General features: G+C 41.9%; 1 protein-coding gene across 1 annotated transcript in view; it reads left to right on the top strand.

Annotated features, from left to right (window-relative positions):
- Window positions 1–21,428, top strand: part of ITGA8 (integrin subunit alpha 8) — a 189,263-nt gene that overhangs the window by 56,843 nt on the left and 110,992 nt on the right. Inside the window, exons 12-13 of the mRNA XM_002692081.7 lie at window positions 47–252; window positions 2,436–2,627. Of these exons, the coding sequence (XP_002692127.1) occupies window positions 47–252; window positions 2,436–2,627 (398 nt within the window). The remainder of the gene's footprint in view (window positions 1–46; window positions 253–2,435; window positions 2,628–21,428) is intronic.

Raw genomic sequence — 21,428 nt, 5'->3', positions numbered from 1 at the left:
CCAAAAGCAGCTCATGTCTGTGCTATTCTCTCTCTGGTCCCTGCAGGATGGATGACATACTGATTGGGGCACCTCTCTTTATGGAACGTGAATTTGAGAGCAGCCCCAGAGAGGTAGGGCAAGTTTATCTGTATCTGCAAGAGAGCGCCCTCGTCTTCAGAGACCCGCAGGTGCTCGCAGGCACCGAGGTTTTCGGGAGATTCGGCAGTGCTGTGGCACATTTAGGAGACCTGAACCAAGATGGATACAATGGTAATTTATACCACTGCATGGAAATTACTTATGTGCCATAAGATCATGTTACTGTTACATGAAGCAAGCAACAGATTTCACGGTGCTGTATGTGAAACAGTTCTTATGATTGGTCTTTAATAAATTATCTAAAATTTCAAGGTAATTTAAACTTTATTTAGTTTGGGCTAATATAGATGTTGGGGCTTCCCAGATGGCACAGTGGTAAAGAATCCACCTGCCAATGCAGGAGACGCAAGAGATGTGGGTTTGATCCCTAGGTCAGGAAGATCCCCTGGCGGGGGAAATGGCAACCCAATCCAGTATTTTTGCCTGGAAAATTCCATGGACAGAGGAGCCTGGCCCAGGGATCAAACTTAGAATGCCTTCTAAGTACCCTCTTCTCAGTAAAACATGACAGCTCACACAAAATTTTGCATACATTTTCAGGGCCTTAAAGGACCAAGGTATAATGGGTTTCTTGACATTCAAGGGAGTAACAGGATTTTGCTCCAACAAAAGAGCTTAGGGAGTATTCCCATCAAATCAAAGTATTCATTAATACCTTTGGCACATGGTCATGTACTTTTATGATTTCTTTGAAAAAACATGTCTCAGCAATGTATGGTAACTTTTAAAGCACCATAAAACATAAAGGCATATTAAAAGCTCATGGTTCCAGGGAAATTTTTTAAAAAAAGACAAGTTCATCTTCAACTGATGTGTTGCTTTCAAAAACTGCCCTATTCCTGAACACCAAATGAAATAAATAATGCTAAATTATTGGTGGAATCATCTTTTTCATTCTCTTCTCTTCTTTTTGTCTTTTCTCTCAAACCTTTAATGATACTTTTGAGAGCTAAGAGAGACATTTCTAATGACCTAAAAGGGGTTCTGTCTCTCTGAGCCTTGGTATCTCTAAAATGATGCCCAAATGGGATGAAACCAGGGGACAGATGTCAACTCATGGATTCAGAGGATATGAGAAAGGTACCCCTTTCCTTCTGCAACAGGCTGAGTTTTTTGAGAGTTTATCCTTACCTGTTAAGTGAAAGTGGGTTTATGATCCTTGTTATATAGTAAAAATCAATTTACAATTTATGTAGTCTTATCAGACTTACTTAGGAACAAAGATAAATAGAGGACAAAATGAGGATGCGCAGTGATGTCCGTGGCACAGAATTGTTATGCTATTGTGTTATTGGTGCTCTTTTTCATGTAAACCTAAGTAGTTAGGTGCATTGTTTAGAACAATCCTGTTGAACACAGAAGGTCATTTTCATTTAGTCCTAAGTTTAAGTGGGAGATGGTTGTTAGGGCTCTTTCCCAGTTTCTCAGAGGCCTTGACTATGAAATGACTCTTGCCTACATCATGGGGTGATGTCATCATTCAAGAATGTAATCTTTGTGAAAGAAGATGTTTATTACTTTTAACAAGAAACTCTAAGTACCCTGCAAATGTGCCTTAATTGGTCTATCCAGCCCAGTGCGCTGACCCAGCTCTTCCCCATCCCTTACTAAGTTTCCACGTAGACCACCCTCTGGCTGCTCTTCAGGTGGGCCAAGCTCCTTGCATCCCTGGGCCTTTATACAGTCGTCCCTTCTTCTTGGACTGCTTTTCCTTCTGATTCCACATGGTTCGTTTCATCTCGTCCCCAGACTTCAGTTTCTAGGTCAACCTTATAGACATCTTGTCTGAACACTTCATCTAAAATAAGAATCCAGTCACTCTCCATCACATCAGTATTTTTAAGATCCTCTACATAGCATTTGTCACTTTTCAATCTTTCCTTGATTCTGTGTGTGTGTGTGTTTTCAACCATGCTGCCCAGCAAACGGGATCTTAGTTTCCCAAACAGGGATTGAACCCGTGCCCCATACATTGGAAGGATGGAGTCTTAACCACTGGAAGGCCAGGGAAGTCCCCCCTGATTATTTCTTTGTTCAAATTGTCTATTCCCCACGCTAGAGTATAAACTTTTGAAAATCAGTGTCTGGTTCACCACTGAGTCCACTGTACCGGACACATAGTAGGCACTTGGTAAATATTTTTTGGATGGATGAAAGGCAACGGATAATTTCCTCTTGCTGTAGTCCTACATATTTTTTTCTGGAAAACCGAAGAAGCCCTTTGGATTGTTGCTGTGTGTACTTAATTCTCAAACATTCTTCTTTAATGAGAAATAATGTGTCTCTGTCTGCAGACGTTGCCATTGGTGCGCCCTTTGCAGGCAAGGATCAAAGAGGAAAAGTGCTCATTTACAACGGGAACAAGAATGGCTTAAACACCAAGCCTTCCCAGATTCTGCAAGGAGTGTGGGCCTCCCAGGCTGTCCCTTCTGGATTCGGCTTTACTTTAAGAGGAGATTCAGACATAGACAAGAATGATTACCCTGGTAAGTTTTTCTTCCTTTTCACATGAGAAAGTCTGCTTCCTAGAAAGGACCATTCTCTGGACCTTGCAGCGTGTTTAAGCAGCTCTCTTGTGCAGGCTGAGCTTGCGCATGCACAGGTTCTTTGGGTACCATTCTAGAGCAACTTTTCGGAGAGTCTGAAGACAGACAAAACAAACACTCCTTTTCCTGTCAAGAGATGATGTTAAAAAAGCAAGATGGCTTTTAAAAAAACTGCATTGGACATAAAACTTATCAACTTTGTAGCAAAAATTTTTATTTGAAACCCCGCAGTAATCTGGTCTCCATCGACCAAGACAGCTTACGTCAGAGACCTTTTTAGAGTAATTTATTTTAACCCTATAATTCCCTGTTGAGCTCATAGTTCCTATGAATTCACTTATGAACCTCAACATTTCTGTCCTAAAACTCATGGTTTGGGAGCATAAATATTTTCCACCCGTGTTTGGGGGTTGTCCAAAGATAGACTGTTTTAAAGCAAAGCAAAAGGAACTGGTTCTTGATACAGATCATAAACAATTCTTGATTGCCTAATTCATTGTGAGGATTCATCAGAAATCCATGTAGCACAGCTAGATAATTCATGTTTTATGCACACTGTCAGAAAGTACGGATTTGTCTTAAAGGATTGTTTCAGTAATCAGGGTTATTAGCAGAGAACATTAGATTTCTTGGTTTTGTGGTTCAGTTTTCCCTTTTGTGTTGGTTATTTTAAGGTGGTTTCAACAAATACTTAAAGATCATTAATAGTTCACTGACAGTTTTGACCATTTATTGAGACCTTGTCTCTTTCTATCACTTCTATCCTCATTGAGTATTTTCCATATGTAGAGCCTTTTTCTGGTCTGGGGCAGCATTCCGAGAAACTGGTTGCTGAAATATACATTACTAATTTTAATCCTTCAACTTTCTTCTCCCCTCTGGATTGGGCAGAAAGGATACTACAACAAATTCTTATAAATTTGCCAGAAATGTTTCATGGCACTATAAACATTGTAGTGGGCTCGTAGCAGATGTAGAATTATATTCTATATGGATGTGTTCTAGCTGAGGCAATTTCAAGAGCATCTAGTGAAATTTATTTTCTTAGGTTTTATTATACTGTCTGATCAATGATGGTTAGGTTTTCTTTGGGGGAGGGGAGTCTCATATATATTTTATTTTAAATAATCCCCAAATTAGATTCCCTATGTGATGTCTTCCCAAACTATGTCATCTCTTGATTATATCTTTTTTCATCCTTCTTAACAATCAGCAAATGGTCACTTGAGGCCATCACTGGTCAGTAACTTTGTCCACTGAGGCTGATTCACTTTACAGTGATTAATGATATTAATACAGTGTATCCATCTGTCTATGAGAAAATATCCTGTTCTCAGACAGGACCATTCATGCTGCTTAGGTGAATTCTTAACCTCAAGATAGTCTTGAGGGTTTCAGAGTTCATGGGTGCATCTCGGTTAGTAGACCCGAGTTCTGGCTCCAGTTCTCTCTCAGCTATAGATGGCTTGCTTATGCTTCATGATCTTGTAACATTTTCCTTCATCCTCATCCTCTTGCAAACATCCTCTTACAAAATGAATGCCATTCAAAGAAGCCTTTTTGTCTTGACACCAAGTCCCCAGGGACCTAATGAGAGGAAAACTGCCTTATGGGCAGGTAGCTGGATCCTATTAGCTAGTGCAGCAGATTGGAAATTTGCAGGCATAATTCAGGAATCAGACATGGAACTTTCCTCATTTTTCTATAAGCAAATGCCCTTTAACCCTCAAGCTTCCATTCCCACTATGGTATTGGAAAACCTCAACCTTGCAGTCATGTCTAGATTCAAGACTCAATATCACTTGGGTAAATATGTGTTTGGATTCAAAACTCTCTCTTTCCTCCCTCTGCAGCAACTCTGCCAAGAAATGGAACAGCAAAGGCGGGGAGCCTTTTGTCCAGGGATAGAGAAAGGGGTTCCTGGACCAAGGACATAACCTGTAGCTGTTGGCCTCTGGCTGAAGGATGGCTCAGTCTCTCAGTGTTTGACATGTTGCTCAAGCTTTGGTGATTAATCCAGTGGTTTGCTCAGTGGCCGCTGCTCAAAAGTTCCATGTGTCCTGGTTCCTCCTTGTCCTATTTTGGCCTCTTCTGATTCCCCCTCAGCAGGTGCTTCTGTGCCACCATTGGAACTCATAGGTCAGGGTCTTCAGGTTTCAGAAATTGCCTTTAAGCTTATTCTTCCTTTGGCCATTGCTAATTTTCCACCCAAGCATCTGTTACTCCAGCACCTAAGAGGGCTGCAATCTTCTTGGGTTTTGCTTGAGAAGTATTGTAGCAAAAACCCTCTTTTCCCCCAAAAGGTTATTGGGTGGCATGCTTTATAGACTCTGTAGTTTACTTTGCAAACTCTGTGTTCTCATTCTCCATGATCTGTCTTGTGATTTTCCAAACCAGTCAGTCTTTTCGGGAAATTATAAAGAAATGCAGTTCTCTTTCCCTCTGGGGTCTTGCTCCTTCAAATCAAAAGAAATCTATCTTCAGATCATTGTCCCTTCTATGAGCTTTAAAATCCATTTGACAAATTGAATTTCTTCTCCTAGGGTGTATCTCCTCATACTTGCTAAGCAGTGGTTCTCAATCTTGGCTTCACATTAGGATGTGCTGGGGAAATTTTAAAAATCCTTATACTCAGGTCACCCTGCAGAGCAGTTAATTCAGAGTCTCCAGGGAGTAGAACTCAGACCACGGTCATGTATTTAAGTGAACTGGGTCTTTCTAGTGTACAACCAGGCAGGGAACTAATGATCTTAAGCAAGATTCCCCCACTTTAATGAACATCTGGATCACCTGGGCCTCTTGTTCAAATGCAGATCCTGATTCAGTAGGTCAAGTGGGTGGGCGAGACTCCTCATTTTCAGCACGTTCCCTGGTGACACCCTCACTGGTGACACTGCTGGTCTTCACACCACATCCCGAGTAGCAGATTCTGAAACAGCGTGACGCCAGTTACCTGTTGTGCCTGTTACAAGCGTGCGTGCTGTTGCCTTCATCGTGCCCAACTCTTTGTGACCCCCCTGGGCTACAGCTTGCCGGGTTCCTCTATCCATGGGATTCTGCAGCTGAATGCATTGCACCCGTTCAGATGTTTTGACTTCCTGGGTCTGGAATGCGGTTCAGGGATTTGTGCTTTTACCCAGGACTGTACTTTGAGAAATGCTGCTCAGGAGTGCCTGTTTCCCATGCTCACAACAGAGGGATGTGAATTCTAACCCTAACCTACTAGCTGAGCTCCAGCATTTTATTTACTCTTCACTCAGCTGTCAAACCAACCTGAGGCTCTTTTCTGTGGATTGCCTCTGGGTGGTGATGCCAGGGCACACCTATGCAGTCGCCTCATCTGAGGATGTTAAGGAAATCCCACTGAAAGTATTTCTTGCAATGCTCAACATTTCCTAGAAGTTATCTGTGCATTTAAAACAATGCCTTACTACTTTTCATTTAAAATATATTGTCACATTTGTTAGGAACTGACCTGTTTAACCTGCCTTAAGCCATAAAAGGAGCTGTTTATATTAAGGCTACAGAAATAACTCAAGGGAACCTAAGGACAAGGATTCTGCCCAGACATTGGAAGGGACTGACTGGGATCCAAGCCTGTCAGGACTTTCCTTCTCTGGTCTCTCTCTCTGTGCATCTGTTCTGCTGTCCAGCGTACTGTATTTCTCTGAGCACCAAGTGCTGTTTTGGTGCCAGAATTTGCATGTTGCAGTCATGCTCACCCAAAGAGACTGTAATTTACCTCAGTCCCAAGTCCTGGGAAGGAAATCTCATAGACTTTGAGGCAAATGGCGATGTTTTCCAAAGAAAGTCAGAGTTGTCTTGGGGATTGTGCAAGCATCAAAATAGATAACCATTATAACTCCCCTATAAAGTAAAACAGAATACCCCCAAGATATCAGTGTTGTGTCAAGAAATGATGAAAGTACTTTAAAAGAAAAAAATTTATTTTTAAATGAAGGAATAAAAATTATTTTTAAACTGCTCATCAAAATTTCTGTATTTGTCCCTCTAGTTCAAAGTCTAAAAGGAAAATAAGTGAGAAATTCTGTCATTTATTTGGGAAATATGTAGTCGTATTTACTATCGGCTAGACACTGCTCCGCAGATTTTGGGGAGGGGTACTGTGCAAGGAAAGACAGAAAGTTAATCATAACTAAGTGGTAGCTCAGCTGGGGACGAATCCACCTGCAATGCAGGAGACCCCAGTTTGATTCCTGGGTCAGGAAGATCCGCTGGAGAAGGGATAGGTTACCCACTCCAGTATTCTTGGGCTTCCTTTGTGGCTCAGCTGGTAAAGAATCTGCCTTCAATGTGGGAGACCCGGGTTCAATCCCGGGCTGGGAAGATCCCCTGGAGAAGGAAAAGGCTACCCACTCCAGTATTGTAGCCTGGAGAATTCCATGGAACTGTACAATCCATGGGGTCACAAAAGACTCGGACATGGCTGAGCGACTTTTACTCACTCACTCACTCACATGGCTATTTCATCCCCTAGACTGATTAAAAATCAGATTACTTAGTACCTTGAAATATCAAAAGCATAGACATGCAAAGGTGGTTTCATTGACATCTGTCTGCAAGTTATAGATATTCTGTGTTTGGGCAGGACCAGACAGTCTTCTTGTCTTGGAGAAAAAAGGAATGCTGGCAAAAATCAGGCATGGGCCATTTATGTTGCTAACATTATTACAATTACAGCCAGTGTTACTCCTGATAATTAAGAGCCCAAACCATGCCAGCCACTGCATAGATAAATATAGCTTATATATTAAGATAAATATAGTTCATATTCCTTGGAATATTATTTCTGAATCTCTCTCCTCTATATACCTGGGTTCAGTCTCTGGGTTGGGAAGATCCCCTGGAGAAGGGAACAATTACCCACTCCAGTATTCTGTCTGGAAAATCCCATGGACAGAAGAGCCTGGCAGGCTACAGTCCATGGGGTTGCAAAGAGTCAAACATGACTGAGTGACTTTCGCTTTCACTTTCCCACTTATATGTGTATATACATATGTGTGTGTGTGTGTGTGCGCGTACACACATATAGCAGGAGAGTACATGGGGTAAAGTTGGATGACACTACTTTTTTTGGGGAAACATCAAACCAATATCAATACAACCATGTTAAAATTGGCAAAATGGCTGTGAAGGGGAAGGGAAATTGGACTGTCTAGGTTCAGATTCCCATGTGTCACTGATAAACTGTGTGATAATGGAAAGTTAATTGATTTCTCTGAGCTTCTAATTCCTGGAAGTGCTCAGTCACTCAGTTGAGTCTGACCCTTTGTGTCCGCTTGGACTGTAGTAGCCCACCAGGCTCCTCTGTCCCTGGGATTTCCCAGGCAAGAATACTGGAGTGGGTTGCCACTTTCTTCTCCAGGGGATCTTCCTGACCAAGGGATAGAACCCACTTCTCCTGCATTGCAGGCAGATTCTTTACCACTGTGCCACCTGGGAAGCCTCCTTATCTGGTATTATGGGGCCAATAATACCGACTTCACTGGGCTGTGTGTGCTCTCACTTTCTAGGTTGGGAGAGGAATTTTACAACGTGTTGTAAAATGGCTCAGAGTAGGAATGATGACTCGTCTGACTAACATAAACAGAATCAAAGCTACTGCACTTCCAGACATGTTGGACCACATAAGACACTGAAAAATGGCATTCTAGGATTCTAGAGATAGACAGTATAGGTTTAAAACTTGGTTCTGCTATCTTCTAGCTATATAAAAATACAACAGTTCCTTAACCTCTCTGAACTTGAATTTCCTTATCTGTAAACTCAAATAGTAGTATGTTGGTATAAGGATGAAATGAGATCATCTATGGCAAATAGTTGGGGAAACGGTGGAAACCGTGGCTGACTTTATTTTTTGGGGCTCCAAAATCACTGCAGATGGTGACTGCAGCTATGAAATTAAAAGACTCACTCCTTGGAAGGAAAGTTATGACCAACCTAGACAGCATATTAAAAAGCAGAGACATTACTTTGCCATCAAAGGTCCATCTAGTCAAGACTATGGTTTTTCCAGTGGTCATGTATGGATGTGAGAGTTGGACTATAAAGAAAGCTAAGCGCCGAAGAATTGACCCTTTGAACTGTGGTGTTAAGAAGACTCTTGAGAGTCCCTTGGACTACAAGGAGATCCAACCAGTCCATCCTAAAGGAGATCAGTCCTGGGTGTTCATTGGAAGGACTGATGCTGAAGCTGAAACTCCAGTACTTTGGCCACCTGATGCAAAGAGCTGATTCATTTGAAAAGACCCTGACGCTGGGAAAGATTGAGGGCAGGAGGAGAAGGGGATGACAGAGGATGAGATGGTTGGATGGCATCACCGACTCAATGGACGTGAGTTTGGGTAAACTCTGGCAGTTGGTGATGGACAGGGAGGGCTGGCGTGTTGCAGTCCATGGGGTCTCAAAGAGTCGGACATGAATGAGGGACTGAACTGAACTGAGTAATATTAAATGAAGTTTAAATTACTATGAGACTATATAGAGCACAGTTTAATAAACAGTAGCATTCAATCATGTCTTTAAAACAATGCAATATTTTGGATATATTCTTTTTCTTTTTTATTAATTAATTTTTACAGAAGTATGCTGCTGCTAAGTTGCTTCAGTCGTGTCCGACTCTGTGCAACCCCATAGACAGCAGCCCACCAGGCTCCCCTGAACCTGGGATTCTCCAGGCAACAACACTGGAGTGGGTTGCCATTTCCTTCTCCAATGCATGAAAGTGAAAAGTGAAAGTGAAGTTGCTCAGTCGTGTCCGACTCTTAGCGATCCCATGGACTGCAGCCTACCAGGCTCCTCCATCCATGGGATTTTCCAGGCAAGAGTACTGGAGTGGGCTGCCATTGCCTTCTCCGTTACAGGAGTATAGTTGCTTTACAATGTTGTATTAGTTTCTGCTGTACAGCAAAGTGAATCAGTCATATGTGTACATACATCCCCTTTGGGTTTCCTTCCCATTTAGGTCACCACAGAGCACTGAGTAGGGTTCCCTGTGCCATAGAGCTTCTCGTTAGTAATCTGTTTTATATGTGTTAATAGTATCAGTAGTGGATAAATGTCAGTCCCAATCTCCCAATTCATCCCACTCCCCTGGAGGTAGTCTTTTTCTTACACACATTAGCTGATATTATTTTCTTCTGCTTATTCAATGTCCATGGTCCCCAATCTTAATTTGCACTACTTCATTTGCTTCCCCTGCCCCTGACCAACAGGAATATGAGAACAAGAACATAGTTATTGGGACTCTGCCAAGTTGAGAACCATATATCAAATTCCTGTTACGCCAGTGTTCTGTGGCAGACTGGATGGGAGGGCAGTCTGTGGGAGAATGGATACATGTATATGTATGGCCGAGTCACTCTGCTGTCCACCTGAACTATTATAACGTTGTTAACTGGCCGTCTGCATGCATGCTAAGTTGCTGCTGTTGTGTCTAACTCTGTGCGACCCTGTGGACTGTAGCCTGCCAGGCTCCTCTGTCCATGGAATTCTCCAGACAAAAATACTGGAGTGAGTTGCCACGCCCTCCTCCAAGGGATCTTCCCAGCACAGGGATCGAACCCACCTCTCTTATATATCCAGCATTGGCAATATCAACTGGGGTTGAACTGGGGTGATGATAACGGCAACCAAAAGGAAGGAACTGAGGGAATTGTGTAAAGAAAATGGGCAAGACTCGGTAAAGACCGGCTCTGATGAAACATAAAGGCGGTGAGGGTGAATAATCAGTGACGTTAAAGATGACTCTGGGGACTTTCCTGCTGGTCCAGTGGCTAAGAATGTGCTCCCAAAGCAGGCGTCCTGGTTTCAATCCCTGGTCGGGGAGCTAGATCCCACATGCAGCAGCTGAGTTCACGTGCTGCAACTAAAGATCCCACGTGACACAAGAGTATATAAAAAATATTAAAAAAATATATTTATAAAAAGATGACTCTGGAATTTTGATCCAGTTTACCTGAGAAAAGTAGAATGTAATAATAGATCAGCCTGGGGAGATTCAGCTATAGAGACAAAGAAGTTCTACTCTAGAAATATTTGGAATAATCTTCCTAACATCTTGCTTAACCACACAGTATTTTTTTTAAACGTCTTCCAATAAATATTGTTATCACATACATACATAAATAGTAGTCCTAAGTACTTTCATTTCTGGCACCTGAATTCTTTTTTTGGAAAAAGAAAATGCAAATATGTTCAGGTATCTATGTTGGTGCTTTTTAAAACTCGAGTTGACCAGAGGAGTATATTATATACATTATTTGAGTGATAGCATTTCAGAGAAGAAATAGCTGTGGTAGTGAAGAATCTCTAAAATTCGGTGATCTGGTCTAATCCCATTAAACTTGATTGTATAACAAGGCCATCTGGTAGATGCATAGTGCAGACTTTGTAGGGTGGAGAAGGTTTTGTTGAGAAATAGAAATCTTACCGGCAACAAAAACTGAAGGTAAACATGGGCTGAGTGCCAAGACTATCATTGTCTTGCTCTGGCCCCTAATACACAAGATTATATCATGGAGCCATCTCAGACAATTATACTAAATGACATAAAATGACCTATCATATTTCATATTTTAACGAATGCTGTGTGTGTGTGTGTGTGAATGTGAGCAAACACCCAAGCAAACTCACATGCAAGAAGAAATGAAAGGGTGACTTTAACCAAAGGGAATAATGAATTTTAATCAAACCCTGAGCTCCTTGAAATTGATTTGTAGTTTGAACTAAATTCAATCTTACAAAGTTTATTTTTACTTCTCAAAGTGCTACTCAAGGTTTTATGAAAAGCAAAACATTGTGTTCTTCTTGAGCAAGATTTTCATAATTTCATTATAAATATATTAGACATTAGAATATTGTTTCTTATAAAATATCTTATGAATTTAGATTAAATTGAATTAAATCAAGTGAAAGTTCTTGGATTTCAATCCAGCAGTGTCATAAAGTAGACGTAAAAATGAATAGACAGATAAAAGACTTGAGTTCTAGAACGAAGGTTTTAGTAACTCCGTGCCTCTGGGTCTTACTCTCCACACCTGAAAGTGATGTGGAACTGTGGAATGCTTATCCAAGGGTCTTTTTAAACTCTAAAATCTGATTCTGTAATCCAAGGGCTAGACTTACTGACTTCCAGATTTCTCTGTAATGTTGAGTAGATTATTAAGGACTCATCTTAGAAAAAAAATCATTTAATAAAATCATACAAGATTTTTCCTTAACTTTTTCTTGAAAATAATTTTTGACTGGCAGACAAGTTGAAAAAATAGTACAGAGAGTCCTTCACCCAGCCTCCCTTAATATATTAGCACCTTGCATAACTATCAAGATGTGATCACCTAGAGCCAGACATCGAGAAGCCTGGTGGGTTACGGTCCACGGGGTCACAAAGAATTGGACACAACTGAAGTGACTTAGCACACATATAACTATAGTTGACACTTTTCAAAAGTATGACTAGACATTTTGAAGAATGTCCTTGAATTTAAGTTTGCTTGATGTTTGCTCATGATTAGATTGAGGTTCTGTATTGTTAGCAAATGCGCGCGCGTGTGTGTGTGTGTGTGTGTGTGTGCATGCTCAGTCATGCCCGACTCTTTGCAACCCCATGGACTGTAGCCTGCCATGTACCTCTGTCCATGGAATTTTCTGTAAGAATATTGGAGTGGGCTGCCATTTCCTCCTCCAGGGGATCTTCCTGACCTAGAGATGGAACCCGCGTCTCTTACATTTCCTGCATTGGCAGGTGTATCTTCACCACTGAACCACCTGGGAAGCCCATTTTTGGGAAGAATACCACAAAATGTGATGCCCTTCCCAGTGCATCCCAGCAGAAGGCACACGATGTCTGTTGCCCTTTTGCACTCTGATCACTTGTTTGCAGTGATGCCTATCAACCAGGTTTCCCACTGTAAAGTTACTATTTTTCCCTTTGCATAATAATTACTTTTGGAGAAATACCATGAGACTATGCAAATATCCTATTTTTCATCATACATTTGCCCACTAATCTTAGCATTCATTGTTGATGCTCGCCTACAACCATTACTATTATTGCATTGTGATTTTCTGTTTCCATCATACCTTCTACACTTACTAATTGAAATTCTAATACAATAAAAAGACATCTTTTTTATCTTTTATTTATTCAATTTTAAAAAATATCTGGGTTAACTTGTATATATTTTATTCCAGTACTGTATTTATTTTTGTTGCTTGAATTGTCCTATATTTGGCCATTAGTAATTCCATCCAGTTGGTTCCTGTGTTCTTCACCATTTCCCATTCTTTTATGAGCATCTTCCTTACTTTCTGACAACATAAGATACTGCAAGCTCATTTTTCATTTTCCCTGGAATCAACCATTCCTCGAAGAGCTCTATGCTAAGTCACTTCAGTCGTGTCCGACTCCGTGCGACCCCATAGACGGCAGCCCACCAGGCTCCCCCGTCCCTGGGATTCTCCAGGCAAGAACACTGGAGTGGGCTGCCATTTCCTTCTCCAATGCATGAAAGTGAAAAGTGAAAGTGAAGTCACTCAGTCGTGTCTGACTCTTAGCGACCCCATGGATTGCAGCCTAATAGGCTCCTCCGTCCATGGGATTTTCCAAGCAAGAGTACTGGAGTGGGGTGCCATTGCCTTCTCCGTCAAAGAGCTCTAGTTCTTTTATTGAAGAATGGTATCTAGAAACCAAGGTCTGGATACTAGGTGTTCTTATGGCTTAGGGTGTCAAGATAAGACTTGTAATGTACTGAATTCTATAGATTGCCGTATTCCCATACATTATACTAAATTTCAAACCATGAATATTAACTTGAAATCAACAACTTACATTTTTATTTTTCAACCTGTATCTTGTAAGTTAGCATTTTTGCATTTGTCAACAACAGGTATTTTGGCAATGTTAATCTTATTCAGCTAATGTTGAAAACAGCTACTAGTTTTCTTCATTTTAAATATGATAATAGAATATTTTCTGATTATATGGTGGCTCAGAGGTAAAGAATCCATCTGCTAATACAGAGACACAAAAGCCACAGCTTTTTTTATATTGCTTCTTAGTATGTTCTGTAACTCCTTTGATAGCCAGGCATGATGTACTGGGTAAAAGGAACTGCTATAAATAGACCTATACTAATATGGCGGTAGGTTTTGGCTGGGGGTTGGGGCGGGTGGATGTTTTATGGTGTGTGATTAGATCTCGGTCTTTTTTCCTGTATCACTTTTTACTAAAGTTTTTCAAAATGATTTGTAGATGTTATAATACTTTATTTTTATTTTTTATCGGGGTATAATTGTTTTAAAATGCTGTGCTAGATTCTGCTGCACAATGAAGTGAATCAGCTATATGTGTATATACATAATCTCATCCCTCTTCCCAACATCTGCTGAATCAGTGAAAAAGCAAGAGAGTTCCAGAAAAACACCTATTTCTGCTTTAATGACTATACCAAAGACTTTGACTGTGTGGATCACAATAAACTGTGGAAAATTCTGAAAAAGATGGGCATACCAGACCACCTGACCGGCCTCTTGAGAAACCTGTATGCAGGTCAGGAAGCAACAGTTAGAACTGGACATGGAACAACAGACTGGTTCCAAATAGGAAAAGGAGTACATCAAGGCTGTATATTGTCACCCTGCTTATTTAACTTATATGCAGAGTACATCATGAGAAATGCTGGGCTGGATGAAGCACAAGCTGGAATCAAGTTTGCTGGGAGAAATATCAATAACCTCGGATATGCAGATGACACCACCCTTATGGCAGAAAGTGAAGAACTAAAGAGCCTCTTGAAGAAAGTGAAAGAGGAGAGTGAAAAGTTGGCTTAAAGCGCAACATTCAGAAAACAAAGATCATTATATCCGGTCCCATCACTTCATGGGAAATAGATGGGGAAACAGTGGAAACAGTGGCTGACTTTATTTTTTGGGGCTCCAAAATCACTGCAGATGGTGACTGCAGCCATGAAACTAAAAGATGCTTACTCCTTAGAAGGAAAATTATGACCAACCTAGACAGCATATTAAAAAGCAGAGACATTACTTTGTCAACAAAGATCCGTCTAGTCAAGACTATGGTTTTTCCAATAGTCACGTATGGATATGAGAGTTGGACTATAAGGAAAGCTGAGCACAGAAGAATTGATGCTTTTGAACTGTGGTGTTGGAGAAGACTCTTGAGAGTCCCTTGGACTGCAAGGAGATCCAACCAGTCCATCCTAAAGGAGATCAGTCCTGGGTATTCATTGGAAGAACTGATGTTGAAGCTGGAACTCCAATACTTTGGCCACCTGATGTGAAGAGCTGACTCATTTGAAAAGACCCTGATGCTGGGAAAGATTGAGGGTAGGAGGAGAAGGGGATGACAGAGGATGAGATGGTTGGATGGCATCATCTACTCGATGGACATGAGTTTGAGTGAACTCCGAGAGTTGGTGATGGACAGGGAGGCTTGGTGTGCTGTGGTTCATGGGGTCTCAAAGAGTCGGACACCACTGAGCGACTGAACTGAACAGCCCTCTTGGACCTCCCTCCCACTGACCCCTTATCTGGCCCCTCTAGGTCAGCACAGAGTGCTGAGCTGAGCTCCCTGCACTATACATCAGATTCCCACGAGCTATCTGAGCTCTCAGTCTTTTAGTGAGCCTATTCTTCTGGACTATGAGCTTCACACCTGCTTCTGAGTTGAGACAGGATGGCTAGGGTGGGCTGAAGTTGGGTATTTTCCTTCCTCCAGGTTAGACTCTGATAATACCCCAGTTATCTCTGGTTGACTAGCTTCTCCTGGCAGACCTTTTTAGGGAGAATAGAGTGCTCCGGTATATTTCTGATTGGTTTCTTCCCTCTTCCCCTCTGTTTTCTGATGTTCACTGGGGAGATACAGGAGAAAAAAACTCACAAACCTGGCCCTGTGGAAACCCACTAGTGACTAGACCTCTGGAGGATTTAATTCTCAGTGTTGTCCACACTGAGCTGCTTACACTTCACCAATACAGTCTGGGTTTCCCTGCCCCCTGCTCTGGTTCCCATGGAGGCTGCTGCTCTGAGAAGTTGTGTTTCTCTGCATTTGCCTGGGAGTCTCTCCAACGTGGAGGCAGCACTGTGCCCTGTGACCTCACTGCTCTTATGGATCTAAGAAGAGCCATTGATTTTTCAGTTCGTTCAGCATTTTACTTGCTCAGATGGAGCGGTGACTTCCAAGCTTTTTACATGCTAGACCAGAAACCAGAAGTCGGACAGTTTAAATCCCAACTGACTACTTTCCAAGCATTCAATTGTAGGAGCTGGCTTCTTTCTGAAACCCAAGGTACCATTAATAAGGCAGGATATCATGTATCCTTGATCTTTGTTGTGTTAATAAAAACTCTGTGGCCAGCCATGGCTCATTTTTTTTTAGAGGGGTGGGGTGAGTGGGAGTAAGTTCTCCTGTAGTTAGAATCTATCCTTATTTCTGACCTCCCAGTGTCTGTTCTGGAGAAGGCAATGGCAACCCACTCCAGTACTCTTGCCTAGAAAATCCCATGGATGGAGGAACCTGGTAGGCTGCAGTCCGTGGGGTCGCTGAGAGTTGGGCACGACTGAGTGACTTCACTTTCACTTTTCACTTTCATGCATTGGAGAAGGAAATGGCAACCCACTCCAGTGTTCTTGCCTGGAGAATCCCAGGGACAGAGGAGCCTGGTGGGCTGCCGTCTATGGGGTCGCACAGTCGGACATGACTGAAGCGACTTAGCAGCAGCAGCAGCAGTGTCTGTTCTTCATATAAGTCATTTTTAAATTTATGAATATACGATTTAAAAACCGTAGTTTAGTGTCATTCACTGAAGCATCCCATCTATCTTTGCACACCCTGGACATCTTCCCGGGAGTTCACTTCCCACTTAGGAACCCAGTTCAAATATCACTTCCTTGGAAACCCTCTCCTGACTCTTGTCCTTCCTCTAAAAACACTTCTCTCAGATTGAAATGACACATTTTTTGTGGTCTTTTGATAAATGCCTCTTTTGCCCCTTGAGACTGGACACTTTATTAGTTGAGGGCAAGCCCTGGATTTAATTTTTGTCATTATGGAAGCCTAGTACTTCAAGCAGTGGCTGGCACTGGAGGCAGCTAGTAAATGTTTGTTGAATGAAAGAATGAATAAGTGAATAAATGAATGAATAAACCCGTTTTCTCATAGCCAGATACGTTCGCATATAAACTCTTCCCTCATCTCTTTACCTGGCAACTATCTTACAATTCTAAGTCCAGTGAGCTATCTTATTCTTGTGTAAAATAATAGACGTGGACAGAAAGACAATTACCATATGATATCACTTATACGTGGAATCTAAAATATGACACAAATGAAGCTGTCTATGAAACAGAAACAGACTCACAGAGGTAGAGAACGGAGTTGCGGCTGCCAAGGGGGAGGGATGGGGAAGGATGGACTGGGAGTTTGGGATTAGCAGATGCGAACTATTATATATAGGATGGATAAACAACAAGCGACTTAGTGTACAACAGAGGGAACTACATTCAGTATCCTATGAGTAAACCATAATAGAAAGAATATGAAAGGTGGCTCAGTGATAAAGAGTCCACCTGCCAATGCAGGAGACATGGGTTCAGTCCCTTAGTTGGGAAGATCCCCTGGAGAAGGAAATGGCAACCTACTCCAGTATTCTTGCCTGGGAAATCCCATGAACAGAGGAGCCTGGCGGGCTACAATCCATGGGGTTGCAAAGGAGTCTGACGTGACCTGGCAACCAAACAACAGAAATTAACGCAACATTGTTAATCAGCTATACTTCAATAAAATTTAAAAAAAATAGACATGGAAGTCAAGATGGTGATGATCCTTTAAATAAACTTGGGCTTCTTCTCCTAGGATTATGGGAGGTGCCACTCAAGATGGTGCACTTATTCTTGGCAAGCAGAACCCTTGACCTTAATTCTATAAGCCCTGGGCATTTCAATGCCAGATTTCTAGACCAAGAGAACCAGTATCCAGCTTGATAGAAATAGCACCAATAGCATATTGGAGTCAGGGGGCCCATATTCTCATTTATTCACCCATCATTTTCAGCTCTGTAACCCTGCATGTAACACTTGTATCTCTGAACTTAGCTTCTCTAGCCTTAAAAGGAGGGTCATCAGAGCAATGCCCTATGGTTCAAGATTGTTGTGAAGACAACTTGCAAACCATAAAGAACTCTAAACAGTCAGTATATGTTATTTCTTAACCTCACCCCTAAAGAGAGGTGAGAGGGACCCGAAAGAAGCTCTAATGCTGAGATTCAGATGCTCTAATGCTTTGCAGCAGACCTAGCCCTATGCTTTAAGGCAATGACTCACATAAAATTCCTAGAGCTTCCTTCCTATAAGAGGAGAGCCAGTGATTTCCAAGATAACTAAGACAGCAGCAAAATCCTCTTTAGTATTTCCAATCTGCAAGCCCTGTTCATGTGACACTCTTCTTTCTGTATATGGCCATCATCTTTTATTTTTTGCTCACATTTTTCTGGGATGACATTAGTAATAGCCACTTTCCTAAAAACTACCAACCCTAATAGAGTTTCATGAGAGCTTGAGTGTACAACAGAATGTGTGGGGTCTGGCCAGCATTCCGGCTAAATTGTGATTAGGTGAAGCTCATTTGAGGGGTGCTCAGCCCCTCTCATCTCCAGCTTTCTTTTCTTTCTATCCTTAACAGCTCCTCTACATCAGCTGCAGAAGCTGACAATGTTTCCTCTTCTCAGATGGGCAGTGGAGAAGGATCTAACATCCTTGTTCCCATCCAAATATAAATGGTGGGGGTGGGGGTGGGGGGAGTAGGTTACACCCAGGGGACTTGGATCTAGTGAGTGCTGGCTTGCATCTTTAACAAGCCCCCGTGGAGAGCTGACTGATAGACTATCAGTGCTCGAAGGGCAGAAAATGTGTCAGTTTGCTCACTGCTGAATCCTTGGCAGCTGGGACAGGACTTGGCTCATGCTGGGAGTTCAATCACAAGTTGCTGAATGAGGGTGTTCAGTAGAGGGAACCACTACACATATCTTTTCTTCCTCTCCTCCCTCTCTGGCAACTCTATACATTTGTGTCTTAGTGTATCAGTTTTCTTGGGCTGCCATAACAAAGTACCATACGCGGGATGGCTCAAACAACAAAAATGTATTTCCTTGCATTTCTGGAGGCTACCAGTACAAGTTTGAGATGTGGGCAGGATTGGTTTCTCCTGAGGCCTCTTTCTTTGGTCTGTAGACAGCATTTTGTTTTTGTGTCTGCATGTTGTCATTTCTCTGTGTGTGTGTCCAAATTTCCTCTTCTTACAGGACAGCAGCCAGATGAAATGAGGGTCCACTCTAATGACCTCACTTTAACTTACCTCTTTAAAGACAGTTTCTCTACATAGTCACATTCTAAGGTACCAGAGATTAAGACTTCAACATCCAACTTTGGGGGGTGGGGAGATGCAATTCAGTTCATAACACTTAGCAGACTTTTAAAGTCCCACAGAGTTTTTAATCATAGGATTTTCTCTGTCAGGATGGATGTGAGAACAGTGTTTTAATGGGACAGTGAAACCAGCAGGACCTCCTGGGGCTCCTGGACATGAAAGTGTTTCTTTGTCCCCCTGTGTCTCATTTGTAGGGAGTAGACTTCACCCTCCACGGCCTATCCTGAGTTCCAAAGGGCAGGTTCAAATAGTTGTTGATCAGGAAAGGGTGGGGATCCAGAGACAAGGGAGGAGTAGCCAAGAAACAATATACAGCCTTGGGGCAGGTCATCATTCCACCTCAAGGGATATACACAGCAATATCTTTGAGGTCTTCAACAGAACTAAAACCCCCAATATTTAGAAAGTGTTAATTCATGAAGTTAATTCTTAATTAATAAAGTTAATTCTTAACTTTAGAGAAGGTCACAGTTTGATAATCTCTAGAACCAGAGAAGCTCCTCAAGAGACCACCTGAGGCCAGATTAAAGGAATGCAGGTCCTGTACACACCTGCATCCTTATCAGCAACCCCACCCTTGAACCATCCCACCCCCCTGCCCCTCCTCCCCCGCCCCGGTTGGGACACAGTTTTGAATGGCATGAGTCCCTGTGTTCCCCTTTGCCTGGCAGAGCAATAAAAGTATTCTTTTCTACTTCACCCAAAACTCTGTCTCCAAGATTGAAATCAGCACTGGTGTTCAGAGGCTGAGTTTTCAACATCAATACCAGACTCTTTTGGAGACTGTGAAATCGTTCCCAATAGGCAGCCACTTATAAATGAGAATGGTCCTAAAGAAATAAACTTTTCTCCAAAACGGTTTTAGCGACTGGACAGTACACATATTATAAGTGTGACCACAACAAGAATAAAGTGAAATGCCTTTGATCCAGTGACATGGACCACAACTAGCAATCCATCCATCAGCGGTGGGGAAAGGGCAGTGCCTACAGCCACAGGATGCTAATAACATGCAGAAAGCGATTTTCGTACGGCAGACTCCTCATTTCATAGTGCACTTTTATTTTTGTGGGATTTTTTTAAAAAGAAAATAAACCCTCAGTAAATTAGAATGTTGCAACCTAATACCACAGTCCAGCTCATAAATGTTTTCCTTCAGAGTTCATTTGGAAGCATTTCAGACAGATTGTTAGGATTATTACTTACTGGGATAAAATTATGCTTTTTTTTTTTTTTCAAACATTTCTTCCTCTACTTGTAAGCCTCCTCTCAGTAATACTTTGCATGTTGCAATAAAAAAGCAAGAAAAAAAATCTGTCTATTTTTAGATGAACACATTTGCCAAACTCAAGGAGACTTATCTAAATGCCTGCTTCCCACAGACATGGGCTGTTTTTCCAGTGCCAAACTCATAAGCCAATTTTTAACCCGCTTAAGAGTCAACATGGCCATGTTTCCACCCATCATTTTACACATTATCTTTAATCCCATCATTTCTCTTAAAATCATCCTGGTATGAAAGTGAGCAGATCTCAGGTGGGTCCAGGTAGACATCTGTACTTGACAACCCTCATTCATCTTTAAAATGCTGCGGGAAGGGGCTTAACAGAGATGGAGCCAAGGTGGTGATGAGGAGTGTCTGGAGGAGATGCTGTGGGCTGTGAGCATCGGCAATGCCAAGACAGGAGCCAGAAGTCTATGGATGAGGAGCTCAGGGAGCTGAGTCTTAGAGGTGGGCCAGTGAGATGTCCAAGTCTGGTTGAACCAGGGAGAAACCCAAACCCTGTTCCATAAAGGAAGCGAGATGAGACACAAACCATGCAGAAGCCTAGCTGACTCAAGAGACAAAAGAACAGTCCTGGATTGTATATCAGAGCCGAGAAAGTGGTCATGTGACCCCCAACAAATTGTACTGAGCTCTTGGCTGCCTTGTCTGGAGAATCTTGAAGACTTCGCCAGACTTTTAGCAATCAAGAGCAACTTGTCCAAAGTCAATAGGAAGCCAGTGGCAAAGTGAACTGGAATTTACAATTCCTAAATTTTTACCCTCTATTCAGAAATTTTTCACTTGAACAACACTGCATTTAAAAGAGGACTTTAAAGACATTATAGGGATTTAACAAGAGACAATTTACAAATCAAAATCAGCCTGTAGGTACAAAAACTTGTACACAAATGTTTATAGTGACTTTCCAAAAATTGGAAACAATGCAAGTTTTCCTCAGCCAGGGATGGATAAACAAACCACGAGTGAGTGAAATACAGCTCAGCAATAA

This window comes from Bos taurus, chromosome 13, assembly GCF_002263795.3.
Source record: "Bos taurus isolate L1 Dominette 01449 registration number 42190680 breed Hereford chromosome 13, ARS-UCD2.0, whole genome shotgun sequence".
Taxonomy (NCBI): Eukaryota; Metazoa; Chordata; class Mammalia; order Artiodactyla; family Bovidae; genus Bos; species Bos taurus.
Note: the sequence above shows the minus strand (reverse complement) of the source record. Positions and strands in the feature narration are given on the sequence as shown.